The 26,921-nt window shown below is 46.1% G+C and overlaps 1 protein-coding gene across 1 annotated transcript in view; it reads right to left on the bottom strand.

Moving 5' to 3' along the window:
* LOC146867924 (protein-arginine deiminase type-3-like) overlaps window positions 1–26,921 on the bottom strand; it is a 121,723-nt gene that overhangs the window by 60,039 nt on the left and 34,763 nt on the right. The window contains exon 2 of the mRNA XM_085615136.1: window positions 16,988–17,168. Coding sequence (XP_085471262.1) covers window positions 16,988–17,168 — 181 coding nt within the window. The remainder of the gene's footprint in view (window positions 1–16,987; window positions 17,169–26,921) is intronic.

Below are 26,921 nucleotides of genomic sequence, written 5' to 3'. Positions count from 1 at the left end.
GTGAAAACACAACAAAAGCCTCATTAACGAGTAAATGGTCTTTTAAAGACCTGTGAAATACTCGGGTCCGGCTGCAATTAGACGGACGCCAGCCCGCGAGGCTGTCTCAGCCGGGCTGACACACATGACGGGGGGGGGGCTGAAGCCCGGTGAGCCCAATGGGTGTTGCGCGCCTGGGAAAGGAAGGATCTGTGTACCCTGTCGATCACAACGTTAACATCACCAGAAATTTTACCAGCTCTTTTTAGGTCTCGCCTGAGCCAGCGCTTTAGCGCTGCTCTCGCGAGAGCTTTTGGAAACAGGGGGATTTGGAAATGCAAACTAGTGCTTGCAGGCCTCCAAATACAGTGCATGTGCGCCAGGCGCGCCCACCATTTGGCAGCCTGTGTGATCATTTCGCGGCCGCTTTGATGTTCTCAGTGAGCCGTGCGGCCACTGAGAACATCAAAGCGGCCGCGAAAGTGCTCACCATTTGCCAGCCTGAATGTCTCTTCAGGAGCTGGAAAGGTCGGGCTTAAAGACTGCCTTTTTTAAAGCACCGTTCCTGAATGGAGGTACATAATATATTCTGCATATTATAGCGCTGCATAGTACAGCACAGAATAGCACCTCAGCACTATATTATTTTCTTTGGTACGGCGTAAGAATTACTCAGATGTGGAGCTGCAAATGGATTGCCCCTTCAAAAACATCAGCGAGAAGTGTAGCCCTTAAACCATTCTGCGCAAAGTCTGAAAACAAATCAGGAACTTCCACTTATTTTTTCCATGCTTCTCTCCCTATAGTTGCTGCTGCCACTAGTTGGACCTGCCTTTGAGCCCTCATTAATCCCTCCACTTTACTGTTGTTGACCTTCGCTGCTCACTGCTGCATCTAGGCACTTTCTTTAAGCCTCTCTCCAACTCCACTGTTGCCCCCCCACTCTACTGTTGCCCCCATGTCCTTTTTGGTGGGTCTGTTAGCTGCAGTTTCCTGCAAGCCCCTCATTTACCAAAAAGACAAATGCTGTGGAGCACTTTAAATATTTTTTTTATGTACTGCTCCAAGATGATCATCCTCCGTCTTGATAATGTAAATTAAAACAAACAACTGTTGCCTCCTTGACATATGCATGTGCGGTGCCTCTCGGCTGTTGTTGCTTCTTGATGCAGAAGTTGCTCATGCTTAATGGCGTCTGCGTGTCTTTGCAGCATTGCTTGGTTTGCTTTTTTGGATGAGCCATACGGCATTCTCAGAAATCAATTTTTTTATTTTTTTTAAACTTTTTTTGCCGAAGCTAAACAGCAATAGCGGCAATATGTCTGCATTGACAGACAGAATGTGCCAGTACATTTTTTTCGTGGGGGGAGGGGGGGTGGCAGGATTATTTTTTTACGACGCGTGCTTACCTCGAGAGGGTGAAAAAGGGACTGGAATTAGTAACAAGCATTTGCAATGCATTAGGTCTCACATTTACGCGAGTTTGAGCTATTGACATTGCAAATAACAATGCCTATTGGCATTGTCATTTACAATGCCAATAGCTTTAACTCGTGTAACTGTGAGACCTATTGCATTGCAAATGCTTGTTATTCTTCTTCCCTTTTCTTTCTTCCTCTTTCGTGCTAGACGAAAACCTTCCACCTAGTGGTGTTGTATCAAATTAAAAAAAATTAAACCTTACAATGGGCCTCAACTCTTTGACATGGACCTGGCACATTTATAATGGAGATTTTTTACTCCTTACATACACTGAACATACAATGCTACTTCAAATAATGCGGGGGAATTCCTCAATCACATTTTTAATTCATTTTTTTCATATACTTTTCATGGGTGTTTGTACCATACAGGGTTACAGATACTTGGCGTGATTTAATTAAGAAAAATCAACTTCCTCACCAATTTACGGTTAAAAAAGATTAAGAATTATGACTTGTGATCAGGGCTTTAAGTGGGATGAAAAAACTGGGGGGGGTCTCTCAAAGGGGCGTGGTCAATGTAATTAAGGGCGTGGCTTAAAAACACGTGTGCGGCCCGACTTGTATTTTGCTGTTGCTGTTATTGCGTCCAGATATATGATACAACAAGTCACATCATACCTACAAGTCAGGACTATTGGCTTTGTCAATGGTTGGTAGTTGCATAAGATAAATAAGCAGCAACTATGGCTTGCATATAATATTGAAAAAACTTCCACTTAAAGCCCTGGTGACACCACTAAAATGCTGCTGCTCCTGGGATTCAAAAAGAGGAGGGAAATCCAGAGAGAAAATTACTCTCTTTAAAGGATTTCCCTTCCTCTACAGCGCTCACCACACGCACATCGATGTGCCTGCTGTCACTGCAGTCCGGAATAAAAAAAAACGGACCGCCTGTGCCAGGGCACAAAACAGAGCACGATAGGGACCCGTTTCGAGACCCCCTTAAAAAAAACTGCTGGTGCCCTGCTTGTGATTCAACATTTGTGGCATATAGTATCAAATGCCCTTGCAGACTGTATTATTGGACCGATGGGGAGACCCGTTGAGCTGATATGAGACAAACATAAAAGTCACATAAGATCAAATGCTTAGAAATCTCTGTTAACAAGACACCTCAAGAAATAAGACAACAGCGAAAATAAAATGCAGCTATTACTGATAATGGGTAGAGCGAAGAATGATGGAAAAAAGACTTGAACTGTATAGAACGTGGAAGTAATTCCAATAGAAAAAGAAACAGGACTACAGGAACACGGAGGGCAGTTAATAAACTAATTAGAAGGACCCAAGGACCATAGAATTTGTTAGCATTCTTTCAGTTTATTCTGGAAGGTAGTATGAAAGAATAAATGTAACTAAAAATGGTAGGGAGGCACTCAGTCAGAAACTTGGATCGAACACCACACCAGGTCACCACTACCATATGGAGGAACCACACACTAATTAAGATAGAAACAGAAGGAACTGAATAAGATGCTAGTGATCCCGTTTGTCTTATTTCGGTTTGTGTTTTTTTTTCTTTTTAAGATAGATATGCTTCATTTAGAAACTTCTCATTGTTTAGGATGAGAAGGTTGTCAGAAAAATGTTTACTAATAACCCATTCATAGAATAAGTTAGAGAAGTAGATGGAATTGGAAATCTCTGAAATGTATTGAGCTTTCTATTCAAGCATCAGTGCACAAACTTTGGGGTATATTCACAAGAACGTGTGATAACTACCGCAAGAGCAGCCTAATGCAACTTCCAACATCGCAGCCCAACACGGGAAAATTACGCCGTGCCAACCAAGTATTCACAATGCAGCGGTAGCATGCGATAGTCACCAGATAACGTGCCAAATGGTCGTGCAAAATCCAACGCCGCCGCAAAAATGCGAAACGCGAACGCAAAAAAAATGTGACAAGGCTAATCGCAGTACAAAAAGTCGCGAAAGCCAGCCACAGGCCTGCAAATACCACGCGTCTGGCTGGCAAATGCACCACCAAAAACACAGAAACAACACACCAGAAACAAGCCAAAGCACGTAGCAACATGGATGCAAACTGACCCAGCGCAGAGGCCAACATGAACCCCACAACCCCCACAGACCACCAGCAAGGAACAACGGGGTCGGGGAAGGCCAAGGAGAAGAGGGATTGGAAGACGGGGTGCAGACCACAGGAAAACATGACCAGCGTCACGGAGGTGACAGAACACTACCAGGAACTGACCCACAAGCAGACCACCTGGAATGCAGTCGGAGTGCAGAGGAGGCCAATCGAGGAGGCCAAGAGGCGCCGGCATGACGTGACAACCGAAACCAGGCACAAACCCACTGCCAACAGGAAGGCAGCAACGGCGACAGGAGGTGGCAGTCCATCAACACAGGAGGAGCTGGAGGAAACCGAGGCCACAGTCATCAGTGTGGAGACGGTGCAAAAAGTAGGGAGTATGGACACAGCTCGAGAGGACCTGACACCATCAACAGGCGAGTAACGAACAGGGACTGGGGGGACGGGGGGAGATGGGCACAATGGCACACAGGTACAACGAGGTGTAGCATACTGTACACCCACAATTACCCAGGATCATGTCCGTCATCCCCTTGGCACACTGCAGCACACACACATAGCCAGAACAGCACACCCACATTGATGACAACGTGGTACAATGCGCATAGCCGACACTGCAGAACAGAGGACACAACTGGCTCCGCACATGTACAGAAACATGCCTACTACATATGACAGAGCTGGAAACTGTGGTATGGAAATGTACTCATACGACCTCACATCCATCATGTAGTCCAAATGTACACTGTCCTGCAGAAGAATCCAGCACCTCACAAACAGTCACAATGTACATTGCCATACAGTCTGCATGTAAACCAGAACAATGCGCCAACATACATGTCAACACAATGTCTACATGCATCTCCCCTTCACATTGCAGAGGGGCACACAACACCTCCAGCAGAGCACAGAAGACAACACATCTGTGATGCCGGAGAGGACCACCACACCGTCGACACCGATGCCCTACAACAGCCCATGGATATCCCCCGCAACCCACCGCCAGGACCAGGGCAGACAAGCTACTCAGAAGAGAACACGGAGCCTGCAACAGACCACACAGCAGGAAGCACCTGCAAACACAGCTGGCTCACGACACTTCACCCACCCACACATGGCACCCCAATGCCTAGTGTCAGTACGCCAAAAGGAGGTGGCCCAACAGGTGTGGGTGGGTGCTGAACCCATGGAAGACCAACTAGAACACATACGTTGGTGTCTATCACCCTCAGGGACCACCCACACCTCACAAAGTAGACCCACACTGCCATAGAGACACATGCAGATGCACATTCACAGTACAGAACCATGCCCAGGGGCGCACAAATAGCAGTCACACACACACGTTGGCCCTGTGTATGACACCCCCGGCTACTCCCCTTACATATTGAGTGGGTGACGACAAAGCTACATATCCAAGCTCCAACCCGCTGCCTGCGGTGACATGTCTGCATCCGATGTACACAGCACAATGTAATGTTGTAGGGCCCAGGGCCCTCATGCATACAACAAGACCACAGGGACACACGTAGACATTATATTGTACTGGCTACTGGCATGTGCACCCGGGCCCCTTTATTTGCAGGGCCACATGTACAGTGACGCCTGTGCTGGATGTGTGTGGGGTGAGTGCAAGCCAGCCCACATGGAGTGCTTGGTGCTGGCAACCACTTGAACATTGGACAACCGTGCAACGGAAACTGAAAACACCTGCATGACAGAGTCAACTGCTGAGCAACATAGAGGGAGCCGGAGAAAGGCCAGAGGCAACACAACATGCAAACAGAAGTGTCCATGAGTTGCAGTGCACTGAGGTAGGGGCACCACAGCTGAGCGCGCCCATGTGAACAAAAAGTCTCGGATTGTGTCCCTTTGAGACATTCCTGATGCAGATGCAGTGGGGTGTGTTAGACCTGCATCATCTTCCTCATCAACGTCCCAGGTCTCCCACACTGCTTGAGGTGACAATGCTGCGCAACCTCACAACAACACAAAACTCAATCAGTAACGGACGATGGCTTGCGGTGCACTGAGTCAGTGCCACCTGGAGTGCTGAGCAGGGTATCCGACTGATGATGGCATGCACGACAGGTGTGAGCAACTTCGTAAGTCCATCACGACTACCGTTTCGACTCTAGCAGATGGCGGTTGGAGGTGGTCCAGACGGTGATGGCGTGTGCCTCCTGCGGTGATGCGAAGTCCGGGTCGGTCAGGCCTCGATTTGATGTGTGAGCCCTGGTGGCCCACAGTTGAGGCCGGAGGCAGCGGACAGAGCAGGGCCACAGACACATGGCGTAGATGACCCTAGGGCCATCGCCTCAGAGGCCACCAATATCTCAGAAGAAGGGGTCCCAGACTTGACCAGCACAGAGTTTGTGGCCCTGTATGCACAGCGGCCGGCACAGGCACCCTGCCACGGGATGGTGACTTGTGGTGCACTGAGGTAGGTCCACGCGCAGTGAGCGGGTACTCATCGATGTCCAACGTGAATGTGGCGTAGGCTTGCGGAGGACAGAGGAGGGTGTCCTCCAGGCCATGATGCGGAAGGTCTGATGTTATCAGGCAGCAGCAAATGGAGGAGTGAAAAGCGCCAGCCTCGTTTTCACCACCAATTTGGTATCAGCCACATGAGGATGAACACTAGCCCCTAGTCCATAGACTCAGACGCCACCAATGTACGACCAGACAGTGTCCATGAATGTCGGGTAGCAGACTTAGTGGCACCGTGCTGAGAGGGGATGTAGTCTGCGATGATGCCGGTACACTGATATGAACTCTGCCATTGCTAAATCAAGACTCTGTGACCTACTGTACCGCAGTGTACGCCGGAGGCAGCGGTCAGCAGTGGCCCACACCCACCTGTTGTTGGCTTTCCACAGAGTTAGTGACACCAGGGCAGTTGTCGGTATAGTTTGATCACCTCTGTAACGATGATCCTGTTCCCTCCGGACTGTAATGCGTCAATCTCATACACCTCTCCTTGCGTGCAAGGAGATGTATTCTGCCTTTTAATTATCGATGTTCAGTTTCAATTCTGTGACCTACTCGTGCGCAGCGTAGGCCGAGGGCGGTAATCCGCGTAGGCCCACAGACACGTGTGGTTTTAATGCTATGCACAGACTTGGTGGCACCACATCGAAGGGAGTATAGTGACATGAACTCTGCCTTAAATAATGTTCACTGCCATGGTGTAATCAAGACTCAGTTCCAAATGTGTGACCTACTTGACCATGGTGTAGGCCGGAGGCGGCAGTAGAGTACGTCAATGAGAAGGGACTAAATCGGGCCTCTGTCGTGGAGCCTGTGATGGTCTGAGGAGGCTGCCAAGGTCATGGGCCTCGGATTTGGAGCTTGCACCTGCACATGGTGGGCCCTCCGTGACACACGCTGGGGTTGGCAGGTGATCAGCGTGGCCTGGCTGCGCAGGGACAGGCCTGACGGGTTCAGGGTCGAGCGGGCCGGGGTACCGTATGCACACAGGATCGCAGGCAACTCCGATCAGGAGGACGGCGTCGGCCTCGTGGCACGGTGAGCCGCGCCACCCTGGCAGAGACGTTGGGCTTTCTGGAAGAAAACCACGCCCAGGCCTACGTGCTTTTTATTCACACCCATACGCTGGCCTGGTGTATGCCGGGCCATCCCACTCCGCTCACGCTTACGGGGGGACGTAACAGGCAACATTTCCACAAAATCCTCCAGTGGCCAGGGTGACATGGTTGCGTCCATTGCCCACTACACTCCATACACCAGAGGTGTATGTCCCCACGGATATGGGTGTGTTCTGCATACTGCGGTCTGTCCAGCACATCTCCGCCACTCTTGGCATTGTGTAGTTTCCCAATCATGGTTCTCCTGCATCCTTGACACATGCCTGGTTGCCAATTCTTCCCACAATCGGCTATTGTGTGGCTGAGGTGCCATGCCGTTGATGGCTCATGTTCACGGCTTGCCCAGGTTTCCATTGTGAGTTGTCCTGTCATGTCTGGTGGGTGGGCATGTTGTTTTGCATGTTGGTTTTGTTTTTGTGACGTGTGCATTGCCAGAGTTGTGAGTTGCATGGTTGTGAAGTTGAGGTGAGTGGGGTGTTCATTTGGAACATGCCAAGGGGCTGTGCAATTCCCTTGGTGCCATCCTGGGGACGCTGGTTGTTGATGGACTGTTGGAGGATGGAGGAATCGTGCACAGTGGCTGGGTATTTGGAGGCGAGATTGGTGGAGGTTCCATGGTGTTCGGTTGTTGCCTGCACATTGATGTGAGACCTGTGCTTTCTGTTGCGGTGAGTGTGTGCTGTGTCGACAGGGGATGCAGGTATGACGTGTGCTGTGGATTGCCCCCAACACGTGCGTGCATCCAGCTATGGCATATGGTCCTTGCTTGGTCTCCACCGGATCCTGCGCGTTATGTTTGACGTATGGGGACTGGGGTACCAGGCTGTGGTGATGTCCAGGACAGGTGTGAGGGGCTTGTATGTGGCTGGCTGTGTGACTCCTCTGACTGTGGCGGGTGTTGGTTGGGGGTACCAGGGGCCAACAGGTGCAGCACAGCCAGCAGCTTTGTGTGGGGTGGGATGTTGGTTGTCTGCTGTGTTGGTGCCATTGGCCTGTTGGGCGTTGTTGGGCATGATGTGTGCGATGGTTGTCCTTTTGAGCCTGAATTGGGCAATGACATTGTCAGGTGTTGGGTCTATGAGGCTGGTGCGTTTCCTGGGGGTCCGCTGTCTTTGTGAGCGCTGCCAAGGTGGTGGTCCTGGGGGGTTGGGGGGGGTTCCGGGTGCTGTATGGGGTCCTGAGGTGGGTGTCATGTCTGGGCCACATGACCAGTGGCTCCATGGCATCTGCTGCCCTGCCGATGTGGCTGTGGGCTGTGCTCCCTTTTGTGGTACAGGCTGGGGTCCGACTTCGCACCAAGTCAGAGCAGGTGTTATTTTCCTGCTGCTAACGCGCCTTATCGCCTGTTTTGTGTTGTTATCGCAGTTCTGGCTGGTCGTTGTGAATGTTGTGGAGTGGTGTTGTTGCGGCTTTTGGCATGGGAACGCCTACTCTGCATCTCATTAGCGATAGTTGCGGGGGTCATCCGTGGCGATGTTTTTTGCGGCTGCTATCGCGGGTAAACTGGTGCTGTGGGCTGTTAACACCAGCTTGTGATTGGGGCAATACGTTTATCGCAACTTTGGCTATGATAAAGTGCCGTTATGTCGGCGATAGTTCCTTGTATTCAATATATATGCCCCTATGAATTTTGATGAAATAAAGCAAAAAATAATGAGCGAAAATAAGGTTGTTAATTACTACAACTAAAGTTGTAGAAATGTTGAAAGTTTATGACACAAACAAATATATATTTATCATAAAACATGAAATAATTAGAAATAATGATAAGGAACTTATCGACACAGAATTTGGGCGCAGCCTACGTTGAAGAGCAGGAGCATATTGTAATGTTTAAATTAGATGGGTAAGTATACCATTGCCTGGACTAAAGAAAGTTTATCCAGTTATGGGATAGCACTTGTCAGAGCTCATTCTTAATTCAAGGGTTTCCATTCTACGATCAACTTCGAAAACAGAGATGGCTATGTACCATGAGGCATATTTATTGTACTTTCATGCAGCGCATCGAAGCAAGCCACCTTACTGCACTGCGTGAAAGGGCAGGAATGTGCCATATTTAATATCATTCAGTGCATTCCTGTCCTCTTCTTGTGCTGGTGCACTTTTGGCTGCCTAGGTCCAATGCAAGCCCCCTTGCCCTGTGGTGCAAGGGTGACTGCATTGCAAGCAGGATTGTTTTTGTACAGGAACGGATACCTTCCTGCCCAAAAACAATCCTGAGAGGCATTTTCCTCTTTCTATGTTCACAGCAGAATGCAGCACGGTAATTTACCACAACACCCTGTCGGCATCCCTGTCATTTGGCGCGATCCGGGCGCGGATGAGAGCAGACGGGCTTGCCTCTGTTGCGTCTGTGGCACGCCCGCTGCGCGGACGCACTGAGTTGAGCATGATATAGGCGTCCCTTAAAGGAGGCAGTTACCAAGAAGGCAAGAAAATAGGTGGGCAAATGAATGCAAGCTTGGAACCGGGGTCCAGCAACCCCCACAGCTGAATGCAGACTCCTCTGCAGGAGCTGAGTAATGGTAAATAAAAAACAAAAGAGAGGAGTTTGCCTAACGGCTAGGGCGGTCGTCGTTGAATCTGGGGAACTGGGTTCGAGTCTCGGCAACGACGCTGAACATCCTGTGATTCTGGGCAAATCACTTAATCTCCTCGTGCCTAACAAAAAATGAATGTCTCCTCATGTTACACAACTGGTGCTATGTAATGTGCTCTGATACCCGATTCGGGTCAAGTTCGCGCTGAATAAAACTCCCTTTCAATATGGCGCCCAAATGCTTAGGGATCCAGGCACATCCTACAAGGAAATAAAAGTATAGGCGAGGTCCTGCTCAGGAGGAGCTGCACTCCAAAGCTACATCTGCTGTTCTGACCACTACACCATCAGTGTGGCTCAGTACCTACAGACACAGATGCGGAGCCTACTGGTGAACCTGCTCCGTCCAGGGCTGGACTGGCCGTAGCGGGCACCGGGTGCTTCCCCGGTAGGCCGCCAGGGTGGGGGCAGGTTTTGGGCCCCTGGGGGCCGTTTTTGTTACCAGGGGCCTGCAATATCGCCCCCGTAACAAAATCGGCAGAAACCGGCCCTTGCAAACAGTTCGGCTGCACCCTCTTAGCTCACCTAGGGGGGCCGGCTGAGCAGTTCCCAGGGCTGGTTTCGGTTCCCAGTCCAGCCCTGGCTCTGTCACAATTACGTAGAGAGTATGGTTTGGCATGCACTGACCCTCCAGAGTCACACGGGACCTGGAGGACATGGAGTACAGTTCACTGCCTCTGCCTTCTATGTCTGTCTCCTAAATGTACCCTAGACTCCAGGTCAGGTGAGCAGGGGCGTCCCCTCTGCTATGGCGGAGGAGCGTCGCCCCACTGCTTTTAAGCAGTGTGACTAAGAGAAGCATAAAATGATAATAACTTTCAGTGATTATCATTTTATGTTTGTGCTGCTTTGCGGGTGCGCGGGGCTGCTCTGCTCACGAATCAGGGCAGGGGAGGAGTGGTTTGCCTCCTAAGTACGCAATTCTTTATCCACACTGATCCACTTGTCGTCTCACCATGTGACTCCTGAAGGGGCTTTCATGAGCCAAGTCATTTACTCGAAGTCAGTGCTTAATTTGTAAAATAATGAGTGCTGGTGCCTAAAGAGCTGCTCAGAAGCCCATGGTTAGAGCTATTAAATTCAACATGCCAAATACCAAGGCAGAGTAGTATCCACCTCACTCATGCCCCTCAAATGCACTCTTGCAGGCTCCCGCTTTCTCCCTAGAGTTGGTGGCGTCCAGTGCCACAATCTTTGTTGGCGCCCCTCTTCACACAACTTTTCTTTTTTTGTACCTTAAACTCATGCAGTAAAACAGTGCTGGCTTTATGCTTGTTTGTGGACTCAAATGCATGCTATTCTAGGCACACAACGTTTAAATGCAGTATTTGGTGTATTTTTTAAGATAAAGCCATTTCGTCTTGTAGCACACAATACAGGTAACAGGAGGGAAAGATGTGCACACAGAGTAGCAGAGTCAATAAGCGCACTCTGCTGCCAGGCATTGTGTGGCACTCACAGTGACAGTTGCAAGGCTGTGTGAGGTACAGCCAAGTGCGCGCTGTAACATTGAGACTTTGATAAGGAAATGCAAAAAATTGACAAGTGCCGCATAGTAAACTGAAAGAGAAAGTGTTAAAAACCTAGGTACTTGTGCATCAGAACTTTACAAAGAAAAATAGCACAGATACCAAAAGGAACATAAAGAGACGTGAGTTCAGAAGAGAACTAGAATGAGCTAGAGACTCGAACTTCGTTCCCCAGTTCCTAAGTTGGCAGCTCTGGCTGTTAGGCCACATCCCTATACTGGCCTCCCAGATTGGTCAGATGGCAAGACTGTATACGTATCGACAGCTGTACCAAAAATGCCAGAACAGACTTTACACACCAGGGCAGCAGCATAAAGCTAGTAAGGATCAGACTGTGCACACAAGCCATCTAAAGAGAGACAAGCTGACTGTACACAACAGAACAGCAGTGTAAAAAGGGGCAAAAAGCAGACTGCATATATCGGGATAGCAGTGTAAAGACACACATGCAGTCTGTACACCAGTAGAGGAATAGAAAGAGAGACAAGATCATTCTGAACAGATCAGGTCAACAGTTTACAAACAGGGGCAGACTGAACACAGCAGGAAGGGGCATAACTTCCATTGGTGCAGCAGAAGGGTGAGTCAAGTGCAGGAGTGGAAGTGTTCAGGATGAGCAAAGTCCTGAGTTGTCATTTGAGCCCACCGGTATGGATCATTCTTGTGAGTTTGAGTTTGTGGCATACAGAGTAAAAGAGAGTCGCAAGACCAGGCGTCTGCAAGCAAAGTATAATGATTACAATTTTTCCTTTACTGTTATCTCTGTTGTTAAGGGGGAAAATGTGTTACATGTGCATTACGTGTGCTACATGGTGTTTACTTTTAAGATTGTATTGGTCTATTGTCCCCAGAGTGATGCTATAGAATCTTCTCTGTGTCCAGCATTATTTCCAAGGGACTTGCTTAGTTCAGGTCCTCTGTAGTGTGCTGCTGCCAATACATTTACTTTTATTATTGTCTTGTTTGCAGATTTTAACACATATCTTATTAAATATCGTGCCTTTCGCACAACGCAGGGCAGCAAGTTTCCTTGCTGTGTTGTTTTGCATGAAGGGTTAGTAAATTTGGCTCAGGTGCCCTGCCACCTACCCAACTACATCATCTTTGCTTCAATCTGCCCAAATATATAAAAAGGGATACCTTGGGCTGTAGTGCATACAGCGCCCCGAGGGTGCATTGGGTTTGCACGTCCATATTCTCCACCACTGGAGCACTGTGCAGTTTCTTGTGCCGATACAAACAGAGCGATGACGTTGTCCCATGCAAAGGAGGTGAACACATTGGCTCTCAACCATCCCAGTATTATGGGCACATAAGCAATGCGGATGTCAGAGAAAGCACATTCAGTAGGCCCCAATGGTGCCCTCTAAAAGGGGAGAAACGGGATACAATGGATCCCTAGACACCCCTCTACAGGCAGGTGCACTCACTGCTCCTGCCTGCAATGGAATATAACACCACCACCCCTCCCCCCCCCCCCATGTACTGAAGGCCTGTTGTCGACTGCACAGTGGAAGACAGAGAGGCTGCTTCAAATAACTGCACTGCCTTTCACTAATGTGCTATCTCAGTTGCTCAGAGGACAGCGCATAATATGGAATAAGGCATATGGTCCCAGTTTGTGCCTAGAAGACCTCATAGAAGGTGCACCATGGTGCAAACAGGGACAGCGCATCCTAAGTATCACATGGCTCCTCGTCTGTTGCCGTCTGCCCCTTCCCTCCCCCTCCCAGCCAGATGCTGTGCTCTGTGCCCTTCATCAAAATAAAGAGCTCTTTAATAGCTGAGTCAGTGTGGTCTCAAATGCCCTGTGAAGTCACAACAGTGGAACACAACTACAACTGTTTATTCCCAGTGCTGAGATGATGTAACAGTGAATGACAGATTTGGAACCCAGCATTCACTTTACTGGCCTCTAATGGATCCCAGAGAAAACAAACAACACACATTCCATCATAGCTACAAAATTTCCCAGGTCCATATGTGATGTTCTGCTCGTGTCCAATTTTTTCGTTGAATTCTGGGACTTACAGTTCTGTTTATAATGGAATGAACATGTCTACAAGTCCCAGAATTCAAAGAAACAAAATAGACTGGAAGAGCACATCATGATGGGGCTCGGCAGGGCTGTTCCATACTGTGCTCAGTTCTCAACTGATACCTAGACACAATCTAAGGCTAGTTAGCCTTCTTAGCTATATAACTATACTTAAACACATAAGAGATCACAAGAAGCTTCTCTCACTAGTAAAGTACATATTGGATAACATGTTCTCAGTAGTGGCCGGCATGACTTGCGGGTGGAGGGAGCGGGGGCGGGGGGAGAGTGTGCCACAGGCACAAACTTACCTTACTGCTGTTCCCGCCACCACGTCTCTGCTCCTTGCGCCTTCTCTCTCCTCGTGGTGTGGGTCAGAAAGCCAGGAACAGCAGCATGGCTCCCCTGACCAATCACAACGCTGTAATGCAGCCTTGTGATTGGTTTTGAGCGTCCTGGTGGGGCGCTTCACCAGGAAATGGGAGCCTCGGCTGGTTCTGTATACAGGCTGTAATGCAGCCTGCATGGAGAAGGGGTAAAGTGCGCATGACTGGTTTTGGGCGGCGACTAAACAGTCACTGCGCACTTTTAGGAGTGGGCAAACCACTCCTCTCCTGCCCTGCTCCGCATGAACAGAGCAGCCCCGCCTACCGCCCGCAAAGGAAGAAACCGAAGGAAACATAAAATGATAATAACAAAAAGTTATTATCATTTTGTGTTTCCTTTCCTCACACTGCTCAAAGCAGTGGGGCGATGTTCCTCTGCCATAGCGGAGGAGCCGCCCCAGTGTAAACATCATTCCCTGTCCCAGTTCTTACGAAAATGAATAACAGAGGCCCGTCCTCTCAGTATGGCAAGCCTCTGCTCAAGCTTTTTTCTTTTTTCATAAATCCTTTTTAATCCACCTCCTTTCAACCATTGGTTCGACACAGTTCAATGAATGCTCTAATATTACACATTTTTTTCCTCACCAAGCTATGTGTTCACACATCCACAATACAAATAATGTCACATAGTTATGTTTCATTGAGGGAAACTTTATATTTCTTCACTCCTTGGAATCAAGCCTCAGCGTTGATGAGAGGTGGTATGTTATATTCCCTGCATATATACTCAGGCCCTCATTATGTGTTGGCTGGAATGTGGTATAGGGACAGTAGGGGGCCGTAATCTGTCTTACTGTCTGGCATCTCCACACCCTAGTACCGTCAGGTACACCGAAATGGGGGACATCTGTTTGGACCCAGAGTTAATGGATGCTTTAACAGACAGTTTTCCTGTGATTTGGTAGAAAAAAAGTCAGGCTGCTGTCCCCTGCCCCTGCACCTAAAGTAGCAGGCTCTGTGTCTTAGGGCTTGAAACTATCGAGTCAACTGAATATTCGGACTCAATTGTTCCGGCCCAATAGAGTCATAGTTGTGGCTTGGTGGTATTTCACCGGATGAAATAACCCCAGATTTACAAGAAACTGACACATCTATAGAGATGCATCAGTTTCCCTGCGCCAGCCTGGGAAACCCTTGCACCACCAAGGATGCGCCGTATTTACAATACGGTGCACCATGGCGCAAGGATTGACAGATGCGTCAGAAATTCTGACACATCTGTTGGCGCAAAAGTCACGCATTGTTGGAGTTGTGTTGTAAGCACGACGCAACTCCAGCAATGCATGTTGAGGCCTATTCTCACTACACTGTGTCATTCCTCACACCTGCTTCAAGCAGGCGTTAGGTTTTGAAGCAGTGGCGTCCTAGACATGGCTCAGTGGAATCTTGTAGATTTCACTGCGTCACTTTTACGAGGCTTTCCTGCGTGGGAACGCCCACCCTGCATACATTATACCTGACGCAGGTATAATGTGATGCAGGATTTTATAACGTGATGCATCTCCCTAGATGCGTCACGTTGTAAATTGGCTGCATTTTATACGCCGCCGCCGCGTCACCACTTGATTTCAGACGTTCTTAATGTTCAAATTCTCCTCCTTACGAAGGTTTAGATGCACTCAAAATGAAGGGAGACGATGTTTAAGTGAAATGTCTGATTTGTTGGAACTTTTTTTGTTTAAGGTTTTATATTTTAATTCTGAACTGAAGATCTTGGGAAAATGTTGACTATGCATCATATGAGTTTTGCGATCAAATTAGACACAACCACATTCAAAAGAAGAGTTGTTAACAGCAGTCAAAATTATTAGGTACTAAAATGTCCTGGGGTGATAAAGCAAGTGGACCACTTTGTATTATGATTCACAGCTCCCTCATACTGGCCAACATTTATGATCTTCAAAGCAGAAAAAAAGGATATGAAAAGTGTGGTAAATTTTCCCTCTCTCTTTGTGGGTAAATGTAGATGAATTTTCAACAGTTTTTTGTAGAACAAATCACCAGGATTGGCAGTCATTTTGTCTCAGTGAAGATATAAATGACTGTATTAACATGGAGTATGAACACCACCCTCATCCAGCTACGCTGGAATGAGGTGATGGCAACCAGTGTGAAATGTTAGAAAGCTGTTGATGACGTCAAGCCTCAGTGCTGGCATTTTGGCATTATTAGCAGTCAACACACACCTGCACACCTTGAATTTGCCAAAGTTCACTCAATGAAGTGAACCAGTTCATAATTTGGGCTCATTCTTTCACTCTACCATTGAGATTCTTTCCTTCAATTGTTCAGTCAGGTGCTGCATCCTTGACTCAAACACTCACTCATTTACATGGCACTCCCATGGAGGCATATTATCAAGGAAACGCGCTAAATATCGCATTACCCGCTTAGCGCGATTCTGTTTAACGCCGGGTATCGCCGGATTTAATCGCCGAGATATCGCATTATTATCAAGGCATATCTCTACAGCGATTAAATCCTGCGATAGCGGCTTGAAACAGAATCGCGCTAAGCGGGAAATGCGATATTTAGCGCGTTTCCTTGATGATATGCCCCATTGCCTCAGCCGTACAATCCACCTGCCATTAAAAGTATGGCTAAAAGTCAGTTTCTGACCAGGCATTACAAACCCGCGATAACCGCGGTTAGCGCGGTTTATTTTATCGCATCACGGGTGTGCTTGAGGCTTGATAATATTGCGCTGCCATGTCAGTGCAGATTTCAAGGGAGAAATGTAAGGGAACGCCTATTTTGCATGTCATTAGCGATATTCATCGCTGACATGCATAGTGGAGTTTAAAGGGCTTCTCACTCAAGGAAACACGCGTTAGCGTGCCCTTGTTGATACTGCGATCAAATTATCGCCGCTTTTCGGCTGAAAACGGCCGCTAAAGCGGCGATAATTCTCTTGATAATATGCCCCATGGTTCCTTAGCTTGCTCAATTATTCACTCTTGCCAGATTCACAAAGAGCCTCACATTCATGGCAGAGGCTCCTCAATCGTGGCGGGAGTCCACACTCATGGGGGGATCTCTGCAATGCAGTTTCATATTGTGGAGATCCCACAACAAGTGCGGAGATCCCGCCATGACTGAGTGGCCGCCGCCTCGTGTACGGAGGCTCTTTGTGAATCAGGGCCTCACTCTATCACTCACACTCACTCATTAGCTTACTTGGCATTTCTCTCCATCACTCACTTGTTTGATTGCTTACTTGCTAATTCAGTGGCTTATTCACTTAGTTCATCGTTTGCTTGATCAGTCATTCACTTGCAACCTCATTCACACCAATCAATCCACTTACTTGGATGTCATTGATCTCTGAGCTGGGATGGATGGTGGTTACTGATACTAGAGTCTTTCTGTTCAGAGGCCACTTCTTGGCACCTTTTGGGGTTTTCCGATTCTTAGGTTGATTGGCAACTTTGATTTTCGCTCCAGTGCATCCGTGAATGCGATACTTCGTCGCTCCTGGTGGTGCTGATCTAGAACATAAACCTGTGTTAATCAAATAGTTCTTCAAGGACAACCAGACTCTAAAGTCTTCAATTGTAGAATACATTTTAGGTGGTGCCACTGATACCACTGATACCACTGAGAGCTACACACTGCTTTGTATGCACCACTAACGCCACAAAGGCTCATCAAGGGGCTCATACAACTCCCTTAAGTGTCATTTGGGGATTCAGGATGAACCAACACAATGGAATAATGTTTCTCCGAAGGTTTCTCTCACTCTACATTGTAGTAGATGTCTTTAAAAGAATAGAACTAACATTAAACAGGGGTAAAATACCTTTCAAAGTGACAGTCACACCACACATGACTAGAGATTACTCCACAAAGAACTAAGGGAATATTTAGGGAGTTTATTTAACACCAATATATCATGCATTTTTGTTGGGTCTGATTCTATTTTGTAGGGATAATTTCTATGTGGACATTGACCAGCAGTGTAACATGAGTATAAATACAATATGCAGGCCATAAAAATTATAACTGCGTTTCGTCAGACTTACAGTAACAAGCACTAAGGGACTGATTTAAATCTTGGCGGACAGGTTACTCCATAACAACAGTGACGGATATTCCGTTTGCCGAAATATAAATCCCATAAGATATACTTGGATTTATATTATGGTGGACAGGATGTCTTTCACCATTGTGATGGAGTAACCCGCCTCCCAAGATCTAAATCAGGCCCTTAGTACAGTGAACATAATATTGTATTGTAATGTAGTTACTTTATGTAGTGCTTCTTACCCCTAATGAAGTGCCAAGACACGATTACGGATGGCTAGCATACTACTCTGTGAGAGTGCTTGGGTGGATAAAAGGATGCGTTTGACATGTAACCTGTCCCTAGTGTTTTCCTATCATGTGTGCGAACCAGAGTAGTGCTGTTCATGTTATTTTGCCGCCACATATTGACTGGTAATAATGCTTAAGACATTGAGATAAAGTGCACTTAGGATTATGCAATGCTAGCATTTGGATGGAGAAATGCAGGGGTGGCTCCTTTTCAGGGGCTCCCGGGTGTAGCCCTGCCACCTGTGAGCCCAAGGTGCCACTGCTAAACTACATTATTACACTTGAACTTATTTAATTTAATAGTGTTCATGCAAGCACACCTTTGTGTTTACATGAATGCTGCAGTATGCAGGTCAGCCCTCTTGCCACCCCACCAGGCTTCTGATGACAGGAGGAGGGGGCTGAGCGATGATTCAGCTAAAGAATGTAGTTTAAAAACTCAGCACTTTGTAGATGGATGTCTGGGTTGTGCATGTGAGGGGCATAGTTCAACTGCGATACCCTAACAACATTACAAAGACAATCCATTAAATTTTGCAGAAATACTGCGCATGTCTCGGTCAGTACAGTATACCTGCTAAAATGGGTCTCTCAGGGCACACATCATTTCATCCCTGAGGCCCATGAAGAGCTACATAGAGAAGCTGGGGCAGGATCCACAGCACTGTCCCAGCTTGTGATAAGACAGTGCTTCCAGTCCAATCAAGAAGCTGTGAGAGGGAATGAGGAGGGCCTTCCTCTTAAGCCTGGCCCTGTTGCTCTGTCTGGCTTCTAGCTAGGAAGCATAGCTTTCTGGTTCCTATCCAGCACCGGATTCCTGCTATGCTGATGACATGGAACCTCTGAGCTGCCGGCAAAAAAAAAAGGTAAGTACAAATAAATAATCAATGTTGTTTCCCTGTGTATGTGTGATGGAAAGTGTGTTCGTGAGTGATTGAGAGAGAATTAGATTGAGTGAGAATGTGTGTTATTCATATGTGTTGATAGTGTCAAAGAGAATGAAAGAGTGAGAATCAGTGAGTGAGCGAGAGTGAGAGTGAATAAGGGCAAGCGAGAGAGTGAGGAAAGGGGTGTGAGTAAGTTAGAATGAGTGAGTGAGGGGAAGATTGTGAGAGGGAGTGGGGGTGAGTCAGGGGTGTCTCTATTTCTGGTGCAATTGCAACAGGCACAGAAGCACTATTAAAGCTGAACACCTTTACCCCAGGAGTTCAAATCAGTGCCCCTGGATGCTAGTAGTTGTGAGTGAGGGTCAGTAATTTCAAAAATGTGAGTGTGTGCAAGAGCATTCATGAGTGAGAAACAGTGAGTGTGAGTGTATTGGTACATAAGTGTGTGAGGGCACCTAAGGCAAATTTTGAAAATAATGAGGTGAATCCGTGGGAAGTATTACGCCTCACCACTTTCAAGGAATACCAGCCACCTCTGGAGAAATGTGCATGCACAAGAGAAGTATTTTGCGTGTAGGGAAAGTTGCTCAGATTATTTCTCTGTGAGCATATAGCTACACTTGCGCATGCAGTAGGAAAACTAGGGATTTTATTCACATCAATGGGGAATGGCTGATGGGTTACCATGCCCTAAATCCTTTCAGGAAGCCAATTTAACACTAAAATGGCACCACTTAATGAAATTCACTTTGTTCACCGTTTACCCACAAATGTTTGAATAAAGTGTCAAAGGAACATATTTACTGAATTAACTGCATTGCTGCCCTGAGGAAGAGACTATACTGTGTCAAAACGTTTGCCTCCTCTGAGGCCAGGCATCACAAAGGAAGTGCTAGGAGTAGCAGAGAGAAAGCTAAAGGTCACAGCTGTGAACTCTTACTAGCCCCAAAAGATGTCCATGGTTACGCCTCCCCTGGGAATGTATAGCATTTTGACGCATTCCCAGATCTACCACTCATGGTAAATCTGGGAATGCACCAAATTCAATTGGAGGATGAGTGAGAACACCCACGCTTCACCCACGTAAGGCCTTCCCCGCACAGAAGAACGCAAAGCAGTGACTTGCCCAGAACAAATACATCAGGTCTTCTTCCAAAGCAGAACATCTCAGGCAAGTTCCTGATACATAATATATATTTTAAATAGCCTGTGTGATGTTAAGTAAGATCTGTGCTGTATATTAAATTGGAACAAAAATAAACCTTGAATTGCTAGACATTTCGTAGGGGTGCTAATTAATAAAGCCTCATCCTTTGCCATTAAATGTTATATTCTTGTCTGTTTCCCAAATCTCTCTCAGACCCAATAGGTTCATTTTAGTGATGGTGTTTTTAGCAAAACGCAAAATAATATGGTAAAGACATTTCTGCAATATTAACATGCAGATTTAAACAAAAACAAACAATGTGCTTAAAAATGTGCATAAACATAGTAGATAGACACACTTACACGTACTAGGCCTCAAAATTGTTAAATCAGCATTGTTTAATGAGTAGCTTGACTAAAACGTGCTGATGCATGCAACAAATATTACAATTCTTGACCTTTACATAATTATGTTTTATTAAATAAATGTTTCATAAATCTGCAAAATGTTTCAACTTATACAATGAGAGTTTGAATTTTTGTTTATAATTTAGCATTTAAGTAGAATGTAGAGTAAGTGCTACACAAAACTCCTCTTTTAACATACTTATTTTATTCCCAAGAAATGAAGACATGGAAAATATTGTTCTTTTGTTACTGCAGCTGTTGCGTTTTTACATATTCCATTCTTTTGCTTCATTAGAAAGTTAGAAATGGAGTCCCATTCATGGGATAGGATGTTTAGAATGAAAAGCTTCATATGTAATCAGACTTAAAAATAATAAAGTTGCACACTTGAAGATTACTGTCTATACACTATTGTGCCCTCGTGATAAGGAAAGGAGCAAACCAGTTCCCAAGAAGAACCCTGAAAGATAATTGGACAAGAGGAGGAGAAGATGCAACATTAACTGCAACATTAATTTTGACTGTTTATAATAGTTTGAGTTCCTACAGTAGACACACTTTCTTTTTCCAGTGGTTGCAGCAGTGGTTGCTACTGCTACTGCTGCTTCACAATTTCCCTTGCTTATTCCTTATTACTTTTGAGACTCTACAGAGTTTCGTGAAGGTCTCTTTATGGGAAGTTCTGATTTGATCGAATGATGATCTTTGGATACTTGAACTTTATGCTTTATCTCACTTTCTTTTGAACTTGTACTCTTTATGGATTCCTATAGACACCTTTCTTCTTAGAATAGGGATTTTCTTCCTTTATGGAAAACCCTTCATTCATTGTATTTTGACTGAATTCACCATTATTATTCTTTATCAAATCTGTAACACATTGATTATTTTGGGACATTTATGAATAAAACTTATGATTTTAAATAAAGACTATCTACTAAACTTTGAAATAATAAAACCCTTACAATCTTTAAAATTTCTCATTATTGATTGAACTTAGATAAAGATTGTGATTAATATTTATGTAATAATTTGCTCCTGATCTTCTAAAAAAATAATAGGCAAAGTTCGTCAAACTGGTGGTTCACAACACCGGAAGGGGGATCAGTCCTGTGTGTTTATGATTATGAAGTGGAATTGTATTTAAACTGATTCCCATTACAGCATTAGTATACTCAATGATGTTACGATAAAGCATGGCAGTGGATTTCCCGCTCTCAGCATGTATCAACACTAACTGTATGGATATGCATGTTGTTTTGCGTAGTGGCATTTCCATTTTTAGGTCTCGCCTAGGCAGCGCGCATGCGTTGCTCTTGGAGATGACCTTTAGAAATTCGTCCGCTCTTTTCAAGCACGAGTGCTTGTGCTGGCATCCACCTTGCGGGAGCGAGCAGTGGCACGCCCGCTAATTGAAAACAAATGGCTCTCGCGCCGCTGCTCGCTCCCGCAAGGTGGATAACAGCACAAGCACGAGTGCTTGAAAAGAGCTGATGTCACATCCAATGGAGTGCTTGAAAAGAGCTGAAGTCACATCCATTGGGGCTGCCGCCGCCGTATCCTCAGAGCAGGATGCGCTTGTTTTGATTGGTGCTCACACCCCCTCTACTTGTAGTGAATGCAGGGTATTACATAGTGCCAGCCTCCCCCGTCAGTGCCTGTGAGTTCTGTGCGCTCGCAGCCCTTTAAACTGGTGGCTGAGGTCTAAACGCTGGAATCTAATTTGTCATCAGCCCTCACCTCCTGTGTCCTTTACCGTTCACTCCCAATGAATCCATCTCCTGCACAGCCAGATCCGACATCTCCTTCACACATCCCCCCACAAGTCACTGTGGTTTGCCACCATTGCACTGCATGCACGTCCAACGTCCCTCCATTGTGTCACCCACAATGGATTCAGGACAACTCCATCAATGGAATTTTTTCCTGAATAGTCACGGCAGTGCACAGTCCACACTCTCCTACAGCCCTACATGCTTAGCCCTCCCACACACACTACACGACCCCACGACATTCCATAATGGCTTGATAATTAATGTGCCGCCACTTCCCCTATATTTGCTGCATTCTTGTCACGTTTCGTTTTCTGCATTTGTTGGTTTAAAACAAATGCAGCCAGTCATCTACAAGGAAGTCCATACATACTGCGTAGGCAGCACTTGGTGCTAGCCTCAACTCTCTACCCTGCCAGTTCCTTTCATAGCCCCTGCATGGGAAGAGACACGCCCTCATGCACGTAACCCGTCATTGCACTAACAGTACGATCCTCCCGGCAACTCCATGCGAGTTAAGACCTCTCCCTCCCCGCAGAGCCCCACAACATCCCACGCAAGCACAGGGCGAAAGTCCCTGCATAGCCAGTTCACTCGCTGTACGTTTCCTGCCTGCGTGGCTCCACCCCCTGCACAGGCAGACCCGCCCAAAACTTCTTTCAGGCAGCCCAGTGTTCCAGTACTTGACCTGCCAAGACAGCCTTCGGCACACCTTGCACAGCGTTCTCCAATGTTATGGCACTCCAAGAACGTCCCACCAACACAGTTCGTCATTACCTCATCCAAACACTTCACAGCCACCGTCACGCTGAAGTGACCTCCGAGCACCCCCCAACCCTCTGCCCCAGCAGCACAGCCCTGTGAGAAGCTGTCTGCTCTCAATCGAGCCCATTTTTTCCGTGCAGTAGCTTCTTTGCCTCATGCAAATAATTTACCAGCCTATTCCATATTCCTGAGCTTTGCTTTACTCATCAATCAGTCCTTTATTCTACTCTACACACAGTTCTATCAATCCATGTCCTTAGAAACTCGTGTCAAGAGCCTCTCAGCTCCTCCACACAAAACTAGTCTACTCGTTGTTACAGCTGATTGTCTGCTGAACACTTTACTCTCACGCTCCTACTGTAAGTCTCGAACATTAAAGAGGCAGTGGTGCAAAGTTCATTATTCCAAAAAATGTATCTTAAAATACCAGCACTGGCAAACGGAACTTTCAATCTTGTGAACAGCACAAAACAATATTTTTTGCATGTTTAAATATCTCCCAGAGGTCTTCATCAAGGGGCGAGGGTTCTTACTTTAAGGCTTGCTCGTATGACCAAATAAAGTTACGCGCATTCCATATTTATTCTGCTTCAAAATGCCTTGGGGAATTAATGCCTTTGCTTTTGAATATCAAGTTGGTGGAAGGCATTTGCACATCTGTGTAACAGTTTTCTATATCATGACTAAAATATTTCACTATTTGTGTACATATTACTTTTAGGTAGGCTCTGAATTGCCTTGATTGTCTCCTGGGGCTAAGTTGCCCTGTGCTCTTTTACTGAACTTACTTGACGGGAGTTGAAACCACTTGATCATCAACACTGATCAATTAAAAAAAAAGATATATATATATTCATTAGACCTCAAAAATCGATCCTGTTCTTCTGAAAGCAAGTGCCCCCGTTCCATCCAGTTACTAAGCATTTTGTCATATAAGAAACACTGTCCACTCCATTTGTCTACGGCGTGGAGCATTCGGTCTGTTGTAAACTGAATTAAGTACAGTATAGAAATTTTCTAAACAGAAATTCTTTCCTCTCTCAAAAGGTATATCTTACCCTTGATGAAGTGACTGTCTGTAGATAAATTGGTCACTTACTCCTACTTGACTGTTATTTAGGTTGAGCATTCGAGACACTTATCATCTTTGCATCTCATCAGTCCCACCTGACACTTTCCTTCACCCACAAACTCTCTTTCTCTTCATTTCTGTTTTCCTTTCCCTTTCTCTTTTCTTCCGTCTTCCCCTCCCCATTAATTGACTCTTTCTCGCTCACTGGATTTTCTCCTATAGCTCTTCAATCTCTTGTGGTACAGCACCCAGGATAATATGCTGCATAGCTAAACACTTATAAGGTCCCAAAGGCGAGACCTACTGGCTATGCCAATGCTTGTTGTTTTTCTTTCCAGGTAATAACATTCTAGATCAAAAATGGACCCACCTGTAGATTACTACTATGTCGTAGGTCAACAAATGTTTTGAGTTTGTGCTCTGCATATAAGTCTCTGATATCAATTCTAGCATCTTGACACATCACAATTCTACTGAGGTATAAACCACAGGTTTTATGTTTGAGTCAAATATTTTTCCAGCAGTGTTTGTCCACCGTTAAATGTTTTAATTGAGTCGATATAATCGTGCTGCTCTACAACACTGCTGTCACAAGATGTCTGCATATGGCTGGGTTCAAACTGCAATGGCATGGTGAGCAAAAAAACGATGGATTTAGGCCCAGATCTCTGTACTGGGGTGAATGTATGACATTGTTCTGCATTCTGTCCATCAATTGTTGTTTTTGCATTTGTAACCCCGAGTGGGACGGGTGTGCTCAGACGTGAGCCCCGTGATCTCCATGCCACTGGAATCAAGCTATCCTGGCTGAAGAGGGGTGAAACCCTGAAACCGGCCCTAGGATGCTTGGTTCCAGTCCAGGGAGGACCTGGCTTGGCAGTTCGGGCTGGACTGTTCCCATGAGGCACAGGGTCAAGACTGATTTGCATATGGCTGGGTTCAAACTGGAATGGCATGGTGAGCAAAAAAACAATGGATTTAGGGCCCGATCTCTGTACTGGGGTGAATGTATGACATTGTTCTGCATTCTGTCCATCAACTGTTGTTTTTGCTTTGAGCAGAGCCACCCATTAACACAAGCTCTTCCTCTTGGGGGGTCATGGCACGAACAGGCTACCTAGTTCAGCTGTGACAAAATGTATTCATTCTCAAATATGGGGCATTAAATTTACATCTCCGCACAGGTAGTTGCAATTCCCGAGAAACTATTTTGTTTCTACATCCTCCATCTACACACTAAAACCAGTAATAGTGTGTTTTACGTTTCAAATTTAGGCCTAGTTATTATTATTGGCACATTTTCAAAAACGTATAAATTCAGAGGGAGATTTATCATTTTAGAAAGTGTAGTTTTGACAGTTGTAGGTAGAGGTCGTTTATTCCAAAATTGTATAAATGTAAATTCTTTCCTCGTGGGTCCCTAAATTGCCTTATGACATATCTGCATTCTTATGGAATTCCAATGTTCCAAAATATTTAAAGGCTCTATCAGTCCACTGTAAGGGTACAAGTAACAGATCAAAGGGTGCTCCTTTCTGAAATGGAGATAAGCAGGAATGAGATCTGCTCTCACCAATCCAGCTCCTCAAACAGGGGATGCAGATCCTAGGTGAGGTTGTTAAGGAAAAGAAGGACATTGTAGTCATATAATAAAATGATGTGTCTGTGTCCGAAAAATGAGACACCTCTGGTCATCTCCTCTCTTCTGATTGTGCCTGCCAAGGGCTCCATCACCAGTGTAAACAGCAGAGTCGAGAGTGGGTATCTTTGTCTGATACCCCTTTTCACCTCCTATGCTTCAGATTTCTCATTGCTGTTTCAACACAGGCAGAAAGTGTTGCATTAAGCAGCTTTATCCATTAGATAATTTCAGCTCCGAATCCCTTGCCCTCTACTACCAGAAATTGAAAACTCCATCCAAGTGTATAAAAAGCTTTCTCTATATCTGTGGAGGTCCCCTCAGAAATGCATTGTTTAATACAGGGCTCTCCAACAGGTAGCTTGGAGGCTGCCAGTAGCTCTCCAGCTGCCAGGCAGTAGATTTTGACATGGACTCTAGCATAGTACAAGAATCAAAGGATCTAGACCTCAACAGTGCTTAACATGCTACTTGTGTATATCACAGGAAGGAACACTGCTGAGTTGCAGACCCTTGATGTAGAAACCAGCCTAATCAATGGCAAGTTCCTTACTCTAACACACACTCAATGAGACTGACAGTATGAAGCATGCACATAAAAAATCACCACGCAGCAAAGCCACCTGGAGCTGTGGGGCCTGGCACTGTTACCCATAGTTTGTGTGCAACTCTGGGCTGGGAGAAAAAAGCAGAGTGGCTCAAGTGTGGAATTACACCAGTTGGGGTCAACGAACGCAAACTTAATAAAAATAATCTGATGATCTTGTGTAACGTTGTACCTACTGTAACAGTTGTTATGTTTGTTATCAGCTCTGGATGACTTTCATTAATCATAAGTAGCTCATGTTATAGAAAAGGTCGGAAACCTCTGGTTTCATATATGATATAAACATGGGGCCACATTCACAAGCCCATTGCGCCGCAGGTGCATAACTTTTTTTGATGCACTAGTAGCGCAATGGGCTTGCCCATATTTACAAGGCCACGTCATTACCCTGCATGATTATTCGTGGCCTTGTAAATATGGGCCCCTTTCACATATTACTCTGCGTGAAAGGGGCGTTCCATGGTTGGCGCTGTGAATGTTCTCATTCAACATCAATGGAACCTGGCACATTTCCAAATTTACAACGTTTTTTCAAGTTGGAAATGCGTCAGAATCCTACGCCTCCCCAGAAGAGGTGTAGGAGTGGCGCAATGAGGAGAAACACTTATCTTTCTCCTCGTTTTTTTCTCTT

Source organism: Triturus cristatus, chromosome 1_2 (assembly GCF_964204655.1).
Source record: "Triturus cristatus chromosome 1_2, aTriCri1.1, whole genome shotgun sequence".
In the NCBI taxonomy this organism is placed as follows: Eukaryota; Metazoa; Chordata; class Amphibia; order Caudata; family Salamandridae; genus Triturus; species Triturus cristatus.
This window is presented reverse-complemented; position numbering and strand designations above follow the sequence as displayed.